Source organism: Lithobates pipiens, unplaced genomic scaffold (genome assembly GCF_037356315.1).
Source record: "Lithobates pipiens isolate NorthernLeopardFrog02 unplaced genomic scaffold, aLitPip1_a1.2 Scaffold_19, whole genome shotgun sequence".
Taxonomy (NCBI): domain Eukaryota; kingdom Metazoa; phylum Chordata; class Amphibia; order Anura; family Ranidae; genus Lithobates; species Lithobates pipiens.
This window is the reverse complement of record NW_027507764.1, coordinates 95422959-95435290: the sequence shown is the minus strand read 5'-3', so window position 1 is coordinate 95435290 and position 12332 is coordinate 95422959. Positions and strand designations below refer to the sequence as shown.

At 41.4% G+C, this 12332-nt stretch overlaps 1 protein-coding gene across 11 annotated transcripts in view; it reads left to right on the top strand.

Annotated features, from left to right (window-relative positions):
- Positions 1 to 12332, top strand: part of PARD3 (par-3 family cell polarity regulator) — an 835070-nt gene that overhangs the window by 442614 nt on the left and 380124 nt on the right. For all 11 annotated transcript variants that reach the window (XM_077491101.1, XM_077491100.1, XM_077491097.1 and 8 more), the window contains one exon: positions 4098 to 4265. In XM_077491101.1, coding sequence (XP_077347227.1) covers positions 4098 to 4265 — 168 coding nt within the window. The remainder of the gene's footprint in view (positions 1 to 4097; positions 4266 to 12332) is intronic.

Here is a 12332-nt window from a genome sequence, read left to right as displayed (position 1 = left end):
TAGATCGCTTTCCTTTTTGAGTCTACTTCCCAATTTCACAGTCATGTAATAACATTTCTTTCCCTGTGGCATTCAAATCTTTATAAAGAAAAATTTATAAGTGGCAGAAACTAAGAACAACAGAGCTGTTCCTTGCTAACAACCAGAAGCCATTTTTTTTTTTTTTTTTTTTTTTTACCTCCTATCTTAAAGCATAACTTTCTGCCTGTGCTATAGCTGAAAGACGGCTATAGCATGGGCTTCAGTAGACGTCAATAGACATCCTCCCATGATCACACTACTCGCTGGCATGCTCTGTGATTGTCGAGTCCTTCGGACTCAGCTGATCACAGATCAGGGTAAGGGGTCAATCACAGCAGTCCTTTACCACATGATCAGCTGTCAGCCAATGTCAGCTGATAATGGAAGTAAACAGAAGCCAGTTGTCTGCTTTTATTCTCCGCACGATCAACATGAGGGGAATAGAAGAAAGTAGGTAACAGGCTTCTGTTACAGGGACATTAGCCCCAATCAGTGCCCACCAGTGCCACCTATTAGTGCCCATTGGTGCCTCATCAGTGCTACTTATCAGTGCAGTCTCATCAGTGCCCATCATTTTCACCTATCAGTGCCCCAGCCTGCAACCTTTGAACCTTCTTGGACACGGCACAGGCCCCAGAAGGTTGCTGGATCATTCACAAAGTGCAGTGTGGCTTGTGCATGTGCAGTGGAAAGCTGGCTGTGAAGTCACAAGACGGGCCGAGAATCTACGTGAACAGCGCTGGATCCTTGTACAGGTAAGTATCCTTTTATTAAATGTCGGCTATTAACAATATATGTGGCTACTGAATTTTAATTTTTTTTTTTGTGTCAAAACTTAAGATCCTCTAAATATTTGATAATTTTGGGTTTCTATGTGCAACATTCCAAGTTCCTTTCCTCAGGTCTGTGAACACAGTATCACTTAACCATTTCCTTACCACAGTACGTCATAAGACGTCCTTGACTTTGTGAGGGGGATATATGAATGATGCCTGCAGCTACATTCAGATTCATTCAGATATCATTCTTTGCAGCTGGTGATTCTATGCACGATAAGAAGGATCATAGCGGCAGTTCTGCTGCTTGATCATTGTTATAGGTGATGGAAGGGGATGTCCTCCCCCTCCCACCACCATCCTGTGCTTCTCCTGCCTCCCCCGTGCCATCGGGGGCCCGGAGAAAGAATTGTCCAGCTCCGGATGACGATGATAGAAATTTCCAGTGACCAGATGGTCACCAGTCATCTCTATGACTGTCGGAGGCCCGGGCACAACGTTATGACGTTATTCCCAGAAGTTAAAAAAGCTGCGATCGCGGCTGTCAGCATGAGATCTGTGAATTTTTGTTCTCAATCTCATGCTTTCCAGCCTGGAGGAGAGATGTGGGGTCTTATTGACCCTGCATCTTTCCATAAAGATGACCTGTCACAATAGATTGCTATTATAAGGGATGTTTACATTCCTTGTAATAGGAATAAAAGTGATCAAAAAAATAAAAATGTAAAAAAAAAAAGTGTAAAAATAAAAAAAGTTAATAAAATAGAAAGAAAAGAATTAAAACGCCCCTGTCCCTGGCAGCTCGGGCTCAGAAGCAAACACGCCTGTAAGTCCTGCCCACATATGTAAATACCGTTCAAACTACACATGTGAGGTATCGCCACGGGCGTTAGTGTGTGCAACAATTCTAGCACTAGACCACCTCTGTAACTCTAAACTGGTAACCTCTAAAAACATTTAAAGTGCCGCCTATGGAGATGAAGTACTGAAGTTTGGCGCCATTTCATGAGTGTGCACAATTTTAAAGCGTGACATGTTCGGCATCTATTTACTTGGCGTAACATCCTCTTTCACATTATCCAAAAAATTTGGGCTAACTATACTGTTTAGTTATTTTTTAATTCATGAAACCGTTTTTTTCCCTAAAAAAGGCGTTTGAAAAATTATTGTGCAATTACCGTGCCAAATAAAAAGTTGCAATGACCGCCATTTTATTCACTAGGGTGTCTGCTAATAATATATATGTGTGTAGTTTGGGGGTTCTGAGTAATTTTCTAGCCAAAAAAATATGATTTTTTACGTGAAGGTGAGAAGTGGCAGAATAGGCCAGTGTGCAAGTGGTTAACCACTACAATACAGGGCACTTTCGCCCCCTTCCTTCCCAGCCCAATTTTCAGCTTTCAGCGCTCTAGCGCTTTCAGTGACAATTGCGCGGTCATGCTACACTGTACCCAAATGAAATTGTTATCATTTTGTTCGCACAAATAGAGCTTTATTTTGGTGTTATTTATTCACGACTCCGTTTTTTTTTTTTTTGCGATATAAGCGCAAAAATAGCGGAAATTTGGAAAAAAAACAATATTTTCTTTTTTCTATTTGAAAAGAAATCCAATAAAATCAAATTTTGTCATAAATTTAAGCCAAAATGTATTCTGCTACATGTTTTTGGTAAAAAAAATTCCGTTAAGTGTATAATAATTGGTTTGTGTGATCACGGACATATGTACGCAAATGATCATGTACATATGTGTGCAGGTGATCACGTACATATGTGTGCAGATAATCATTGGGACATGTGATTTTAGTGGGACATATGTGGGGGACATGTTTTTATTATTTGGGGACATGTGTGTTTTGGGGACATGTGTGGGGACTGTGTTTGTACTGTGTGGTGTGTTGTGTGTTTACACTACACTGATGATCAGTGAGTAAAAAGCTGTAAAAAGCAGCCCATACTCACTGATCATCAGCCGGCTGCAGCGTTCTGCTCTCCTCTCCTCAGCGGTGACTTCCGTGTGAGGAGAGGAGAGCCGATTGCCTAGCAACCGGCTGTTTGTTTACATCACATGACGGCCGTGATTGGACACGGCCGTCATGTGATCAGGAGGGCCAATCACAGAGCCCTCCTGCCGATCTGAGATGTGCCGTGTCCGGGTGACACGAGCACATCGGGATCGCGCCGCTGCGCGGGCGCGCGCGCGCGATCCCGCTACTCCTGAATGACGTTCCTGAACGTCCTATCATGAGTAGACGGCTCCCACCCGGCCGTATATATGCATTGGCCGGGTGGGAAGTGGTTAAAGGTAAACTCTGGCCTTACCTCAGGCTTGCGCAGTTGTACAGACTCCTCTACCGAAACTGGCAATTTCACTAAACACCATGAGCTTTTCACAGCGCACAATAGGAGTAGCAGCAAGTCATACAAAAAGACCATCCCATTCATTCATTTGATTTCAGTTATTTCAATGATGTGAGTGATACCTAGAGCAGTCTTCTCGCAAATACAGTCCGCCTAGGAATGCCTTCTCCTCCAGACTGACCCATCTTGACATTTGCATATTTCTTCCCATTGCCAGCCCACTGCTTGCATCAGGACTGAGGGCTCTTGAGAGGAATACTGAGGCAGGATGCTGTGATGTAATCCAAAAGCTATATACATCACCTTTGGCCCCTCAAATCATCCATGATCTGTTTGCATTGCATAGAGAAGAACAAAAAGCATATCTACGGTCACACTTTTAAATAATATATTCATTTCTCTGTTGTATTTCAATTTCTAGCCTGCCTCCTTTTTATCTAAATTATCTTGACGTTTGTCAGCTTACTTTGTGAAGCTCCCCAGACATTTACTTCCTTGAGTTCTGTAACTGCATCTGCCACGCATTTCACAGAACCTGCCTTCTGAATTAGAGGTGCTGAGAGAAGGAGTTTTAGGACAGTCAGTAAGTGAATCATTGCTTGCAGGCAGCAAGGTACCATGGGATATTTATTCCTTAGAATTTTAAAGTAAACAGTAGAGAAGCTGCATAGCATGCAGGGAATCCAGGAAGTTGTGGAAAGAGTTGGGCAGACAACTCACAACATGAAAGGAGATTTTTCAATTACGCTTAAATTGACTTATCAACTATAACTATTGTTTGTATTGGAATTACAATGCTGTTGTTAAAAAAAATGTATATGCTTCTACCATAGATATTTTTACATTTTACTTTGCATTGAAGCAAACTTGAAAAAGATTGGTTAAGAGAAACAAAAAATAAATAAAACACAAGATTAGTTACCCTGTTTTTTTTGTTGCAGGATGGAAGGCTTCATGTGAATGATCAACTAGTGGCAGTCAATGGCGAATCACTGTTAGGTAAAACAAACCAAGATGCCATGGAAAATTTGAGGAAGTCAATGTCCACAGAAGGAAATAAAAGGGGAATGATCCAGTTAATTGTAGCAAGGAGAATAAAGAAGAATGAGGTAAAATCACATATTTGTCTCTACTTTTGATGATAATGAGAACCTAACAGAATCTTTGCATGTCTACAATATTAATATTCTTACATAACAAGCAGTAGTAAAGAATTTTCTCAACCGCACCTCCACCACTGATTACTCAGTCATGACTTTCATAACGTCAAGTGGATTAAGCAATGAACCCTGAGCCATCATATGTTACTAGGTATAGGCTAATGTGCAACATAAGTCAGAAGACCAAAGGGAGTGAGATACAGCTATAGTGAGCATGCCACACACATTAGGAGAGGCAAAGCCTTATATGGACAAATGGTCTAAATTTCCCACTAGACTTTTATCAAAGCTGCAGTATTTGATTGATGTGAACTTCAACGCATTTTAGAGCATTAACTGCTTCCTTACCGGCCACAGTTTATATACGTTGTCCATCGGGATGCGGTTATCCAGGTATCAGTTTTTAGTGTCGGTGATTCTCTTTCAGGTAAATGTAATCTGAACGGTTAAGTAGCCAGTGGAATACAGGCTGCGATCAGGGAGCCCAGTAACGATGTGGCTGGCTGCATCCAGCTCTGGACTCAGGAAGCCCAGTAACGTTGTGGCTGGCTGCATCCAGCTCTGGACTCAGGAAGCCCAGTAACGTTGGGGCTGGCTGCATCCAGCTCTGGACTCACAGTGAGAGAAAGCTTGATGTCAGAACCTAGAAAAGATGACTATTTCAACATAGCGGCCAGTGAAGCAGCTGATCAAACCTTTCTGATCGGCTGTACTGGAGCCCAAAGAAGAGATGGGGGGTCTAATGGACCCCCCATCTCTGCATAAGGAGTACCTGTCACTGATATTGCTGTCACAGGGGATGTTTACATAATTTTTTTTAAAGAAACAGTGTAAACCTAAATAATAAAAATAAAATAAAAATTATTTTGCTTACACGCAGTGGCGAACACACACGCCGGTCTCGCACGCAAATGTAAACAGTGATCACACCACACATGTGAGGTATTGCCAGAAGCATCAGAGCGAGAGCAATGATTCTAGCACCAGCCCGCTTGCATATAAATCCCACCTATACAAAGGCTTTTAAAACGTCACCTATGGATAATTTAAAGTACCATAGTTTGTCGCCATTCCATGAGCATGCGCATTTTTAAAGCATGACAGGTTTGGTATTTGTATACTTGGTGTAACATCGTTTGTTTTACACAAAAAAATGGTATTATATTGTGTTTTGTTTTTAATATATATTTTTAATGCGCTTGAAAAACCGCTGCACAAATACTGTGTGACCTAAAAAAAATTTTTTTATTTATCGTTTTATTCTCTAGGGCCTTTGCTTAAAAAAAATATATATACATGCTGTTTGGGGGTTCCAAGTAATTTTCTAGCAAAAAAAGATGCATTTTGCATGTAGGAGAGAAGTGTCAGAATAGGCTGGGAAAGTGGTAAAAACCTTTATCAGAGGTACAATTCCTCAATATTATCACACAAATACCCTTTTATCCATATACGTCTTTGCCCCACATGGTTGGAATGCTGTGCTCCCTATAACTGTACATTGCAATTTTCTGGCAGATCACAAAATAAGAGGCAGCAGAAGGTGCTGGATCTGGGGGAAAAATGACATGTGTGTACGAAGCCCAGAACATAAACTGTGTAGGCTGTGGGATTCATATCATCTATGGGTCTTGTTCCCAGTTAATAAAGTAAATGTTGACCTTGAATGATGCCTGAATAAAAATAGTGCTAGCTTCATGGAGAGAAATTATAATTAAATACAAGTCAGACCCCTTTCACACTGGGGCCTTTTGCAGGCGCTACAGCGCTAAAAATAGCACCTGCAAAGTGCCCTAAAAGAGCCGCTCCTGTCTCTCCAATGTGAAAGCCTGAGGGCTTTCACACTGGAGCAGTGCGCTGGTAGGAGGCTAAACAAAAGTCCTGCTAGCAGCGTGGCTATACCACCGGCAAAGCGGTGATTCAATAGCAGTGTGTGGGTGAAAGCTCCCCGCTAGTGGCCGAATATGGGAAATTGACAGTAAAGCGCCACTAAAAATAGCGACGCTGATGACGCACCCACCGCCCCAGTGTGAAAGGGCCCTAAGCGTTACACTTGCACATTACTTTGCATGCGCTTTTCAGAAAGAGAGAACCCCTGAGATACTTTCAATCTCATGCAGTAGAACCAGACTATTAACTTGTGCACATTTGACTGTTCTTGTTATGAAGTTCAAGCTTTCAAGTCATACATGTACTTAATGTGATTGTAGCCGTATCCCTGCTGAACCAAGTCATACATGTAAAATAAGTCCCAGACCACCTAAAGTGATATTTCAAATACAGATGTAGTGTGTTGTAATAAAGGAAGCAGAGTCTAACAGAGTTTTTCCTGCCAAAGTTGTCTCTGAATCTTGGTTAACTGTTACAACACAAATGTTCCAATGCACCTCACACTGATTCAAAGTTATAGTCTTAGAGCTCTTTCTTAAAGCTGGATACATGCAGAATAAAATTTTCCCAGTTCAGCAGGGACTGATGGCCGCATTTCAATCTTGGCTGAAAAAAAAAGAAAAAAGCCTTGTGAATTCAAAGACCATATAGTGACCGTAGTACCAGAAATCCGACCATACAGTGATAGTAGTACCAGAAATCTGACCATACGGCAACAGTAGTACAAGCAATCCGACCATACAATGACAGTAGAACATTGAGAAGTGTGTAAGCTCATGGTGGCAGATTTTACCAGCAGGTGGAGCTGCAGGTAAATTTGTGACTTGTAGCTTCCTGTCTCAGTAAAACCTCGGACATATTAGTTGGACTGCTAGCTATGTCTGCATACTGCAGTATAACATTCTTTAAGTTGCTACTTTTCAGGGTATATATATTTTTTGCTTTATTAGCCTTCTTATAGCTCTTAAGCCTGAATCCCAGCTCGTTAGTAAATACCTTGATCTGTGATGGCTTACATTTTATATTAGAACATGTATACAGGAATGCTCATCTAATTTTGAAGTCTATACATTGATTCCAGAAATCCTGCACATGATTTGCATGCTGCTATTTATTGTATCTCATTCACTGCCACACAACAAGATTTATCTCTGTCTGCGCTTGTATGCCGGAAGCCTTGCAGCTTGGGATGAAGTAGATATTTAATTGGGTAATTTGCCATTACTTTACACTGTGCAAAAAGCCCGGATTACAAATGGCATCTATTATAAAACTAATTTGCTACGAGATTCGACATAAGAATGCTACTTTTTGGACTTCTCGTCCTTTCTCCATGCTTTGTTAATTATGCTCACATTTCGTATCTGTTTTCCTGAGTCGGGATGATAATGTTAGGAATGAAGAACGGGGTTGTTTTGTTTTTTTTTGTTTTTTAGTTATTCATTTTGCTTTAATAACTGAAGTTATTAAAACATGGCTCTAGGAAATTGGTCAATGAAAAACATGTCAATTGCAGTGAATGTGTTTTATTCATGTACCAGAACTTCTAAAATAATCACTTTTATGCATCAGCCTTTTATATATCAAGAATTAAAATTTTATATGTTGGGCGACTGCTAGTTTTTATTTGCACATGCTGTTTCTTAGGCTTCTAGGTTGAAATTCAACCCGAAGACTGGGGACATCTAGTTGTGACAAATAATTTACTGATGGGGAGAGTGCTGAAAAGGGACTGGTTTATTGAAGAGTGCTTTGTTGTTAAAAAATCTGTGCATTTTAATCAAAGTACACTTATTTTCATTTTGTGCCTGACCTATACGGTCCCACCCACATCCTCTACAGATCTGTACTTCCCAAAATTCTTTGTCCACAACTTTTGGGGAGTGTTTACATCACTCACTGCAAGCTTCCCCTACTGTTTTGTTAAACTCTCATAGACTTCTATGGGACCATCAATCCAGGAAGGGTGATTTTCCATGTGGGATTTTAACAATCCCCAAAGGCAGAGGACAACTGTTCTCAGCAAGTGCAAATCTCAAGAGGGTGGCGGTGAGATAGTTTAACCACTTGCCCACTGGGCACTTTTACCCCTTTCCTGCCCGGGCCGATTTTCAACTTTCCACGTTGTTGCACATTGAATGACAATTGTGCGGTCATGCAACACTGTACCCACACAACATTTTCAGCATTTTTTCACACAATTAGAGCTTTCTTTTGGTGGAATTTAATCGCTGTTGGGTTTTTTATTTTTTGCTAAATAAACAAATAAAGACCGATTTTGAAAGAAAAATTTTTTTTTTTTCATAGTTTGTTATAAATTGCAAACAGGTAATTTTTCTCTGTCACTGATGTGCGCTGATGGGTCTGCGCTGATGAGCATAGATTGGCAACACTGGGGGGCACTGTTGGGACTGCACTGATAATCAGTGCCCTAATTATCAATGTATGTGTCCCTTTTTATAGAAGGGGGTTATCTGCTATCTCTCCTTCTCTCCTCATGCTGTCAGCATGAGGAAAGAATGCTGATAACCGGCTTCTGTTTTACATCTGTGATTGGACATGGCTGATCACATAGTAAAGAGCAGTTGTTTGGCTCTTTACCTCACTCTGTGATCAGCAGTGTCCTCTGGACACTGCTATCACAGAGCATGCCCTGCAGCAAGCTTTTGGCGGTCGCGATCGTGGGGCTAGATGTGCCAGAACTAGACGGCCGCGCTGTAGCCGTCATTTGGCTATAGCGTGGTTGGCAAGTGGTTAAGTCAGGGAACATGGGTAAAAATAATAAATGCACTTTGTTTGAAAGTGCACTTATTTTTTAAGGCAGCCAGGGGACCCCCCCTTTTTTTTTTTTTTTTTTTTTTTTAGTAGTAACCCCAAATCTGGGCACAAATGTATATGTCCATTTCAAGTTATGTATAAAAGCAAGTAGTTTAAATATTTATCAGCTTTCATTCCAAAGCATTCTGTTGGCAGGATGTAAAGCACCATTTTGTCAGAAATCCAGATATTGGATACTGAAGAAATTGGCAACATTGTTGCTAACCAAAAAAAAATAAAAATAGTTTCCATTACTTTTTATTAAGTGTTTCAAAGAAGTACAAAAGCCAACTAGAAGACGTGGTTGAAATGGTTGGATAACAGTCCCTTCCTGGATAGGTTCATACTTACAATAGTGCAGTAATCAAAGTAAAGACAGCATCTAATAATCCTAAGGTAGGCCGGAATGCAAAAAAAATCAAAATAAGATTGTGTCTAGTGACTTGTAAGTAGATGGCTTTTGGCAAGTTTCAAGTCCACTGTTAACCACTTCAGCCCCGGACCAATTAACAGCCTAAGGACCAGAGGTCTTTTTACAATTTCGCACTGCACTGCTTTAACTGGTAATTGCGCGGTCATGCAATGTTGTACCCAAACGAAATTTGCGTCCTTTTCTTCCCACAAATAGAGCTTTCTTTTGATGGTATTTGATTGCCTCTGCGAATTTTATTTTTTGCGATATAAATGGAAAAAGACCGAAAATTTTGAGAAAAAATTATATTTTCTATTTTTTGTTATAAGAAAAATCGAATAAACTAAATTTTAGTCATACATTTAGGGCAAAATTTATTCAGCCACATGTCTTTAGTAAAAAAAATGTCAATAAGCGTATATTTATTGGTTTGCGCAAAAGTTATAGCGTCTACAAACTAGAGTACATTTTCTGGAATTTACACAGCTTTTAATTTACGACTGCCTATCTAATTTCTTGAGGTGCTAAAATGGCAGGGCAGTACAAACCCCCCCCCCAAATGACCCCATTTTGGAAAGTAGACACCCCAAGTTAGTTGTGGAGAGGCATGTTGAGCCCATTGAATATTTTTTTTTGTCCCAAGTGATTGAATAATGACACAAAAAAAAAAAAGTTTACAAAAAGTTGTCACTAAATGATATATTGCTCACACATGCCATAGTTATATGTGGAATTGCACCCCAAAATATATTCTGCTGCTTCTCCTGAGTACGGGGATACCACATATGTGGGACTTTTTTGGAGTCTAGCCGTGTACGGCACCCCGAAAACCAATCACTGCCTTCAGGATTTCTAAGGGTGCAATTTTTTGATTTCACTCCTCACTACCTATCACAGTTTCGAAGGCCATAAAATGCCAAAATAGCACAAAACCCCCCCAAATGACGCCATTTTGGAAAGTAGACACCCCAAGCTATTTACTGAGAGGCATGTTGAGTCCATGAAATAATTTATATTTTGCCACAAGTTGCAGGAATTTTACAATTTTTTTTTTGCACAAACTTGTCACTAAATGATATATTGCTCACACATTCTATGGGCATAAGTCAAATTACACCCCAAAATAAATTCTGCTGCTTCTCCCGAGTACGGGGATACCACATGTGGGGGACTTTTTGGGAGCCTAGCCACGTACGGGACCCCGAAAACCAAGCACTGCCTTACGGATTTAAATATAAAATGCTACCAAAAAAACATGTTAGCGATCGCAGGGATCAGGCCTGACTCTGCGATCGCTGCAGTTATGTGTTTAGTGTTTTGTAAGTGACAGTGATCGATCGATACTGCACTTGGGTGGGCTGGGCAGAGGGGCAAAACGCAGGTGCCAGCAGGTATCTGGGCTGATCCCGCTAACAATGCGTTTTTTTGGAACCCTAAACTGCTGGGGATGCTAGTATAGATCTGATCAGATATTGATCTGTTCAGATTCTATACCACTACGGGAGGTGTATGCTTTGCGCGTGGGTGTTAGCGGTATTGGCACTAACCTAGCGCTGCCTGGGGCGACGCAGACCCTGACCCTAAAACCTAATTGATATCACCCGCCAGGTGATCAGGGGTTAAACCTTTATTGGGTAATAAATGGTGGGTGCCCTGATGCTATAAAAAGCAAACTAACCAGAGTCACCCGTAACACTTATACGGTGATCACTGGTGAAAGGGTTAACTAGGGGCAATCAGGGGGTTCAAATTTTTATTAGGTAATATATGGGGGTCCCTGGCGCTATATAAAAACCTGACGGGGAACCTAAATAACTAACTGGCTAACCAGCGTCACCAGTGACACTTATACTGTGATCGCTGGTGAAAGGGTTAACTAGGGGCAATCAGGGGGTTAAAAACATTATTGGGTAGTATATGGGGGTACCTAGCGCTATAAAAACCTGGAGGTGAACCTAAAAAAATAACTAGCTACCTAGCGACACTAGTGACACTAATGCAGCGATCAGAAAAATGATCGCTTAGTGACACTGGCAAAAGGGGGTGAAAGGGTTAACTAGGGGCAATCAGGGGGTTAAAACCATTATTGGGTAGTATATCGGGGTACCTAGCGCTATAAAAACCTGGCAGTGAACCTAAAAAAATAACTAGCTACCTAGCGACACTAATGCAGCGATCAGAAAAATGATTGCTTATTGACACTGGCAAAAGGGGGTGAAAGGGTCAACTCTAGGGGCAATCAGGGGGTTAAACCTTTATTGGGGGGTGGTAGGGGGCTACCCTGGACCTAACACTAACTGCCCTGACAGTTTTTACTTTTACAACTGACACTGAATGCAGTGATCAGTAAATAAATGATCACTGCAATCAGTGACACTGTGACTGGGGGGGGGGGTTTGGGTACCTATGTGTTAGTGTAGTGTTTGGTGCACTTACTTTTAGTCTTCTCCTCGTAGTCCGGTCTAAAAGACCGTCCCGAGGAGAATGACATCACTTCCTCCCTGCCTGTGTATACAATACACAGTGGGAGGAAGCTTCTCATTGGCCAGGAGCGATCGAGAGGGGATGGCCAGAAACCAACAGCCATCCCCTCATCCCGGATCGCTCCTGCAGTGAAACGGACCGCCGTATCCAGCGGGAGGGGGTCCGATCGGACCCCCCACCCGCTGAAAGGCAGGCACGTACATGTACGTGCTTGTGCCTGCCGGTGCCATTGTAATGACGTACATTGGCAATACGGCGGTCCTTAAGTGGTTACCGTAATTGAGGTGATTAAAGATGTGATAACTATGAACAATCAGGAGCATGTAAATGTGATTTCATGCTTTTTATTTATATATTCTCTTCAAACACATGCTATGTGTTGCACTTTGCTGCTCCTTCTCACAATACACATCAGT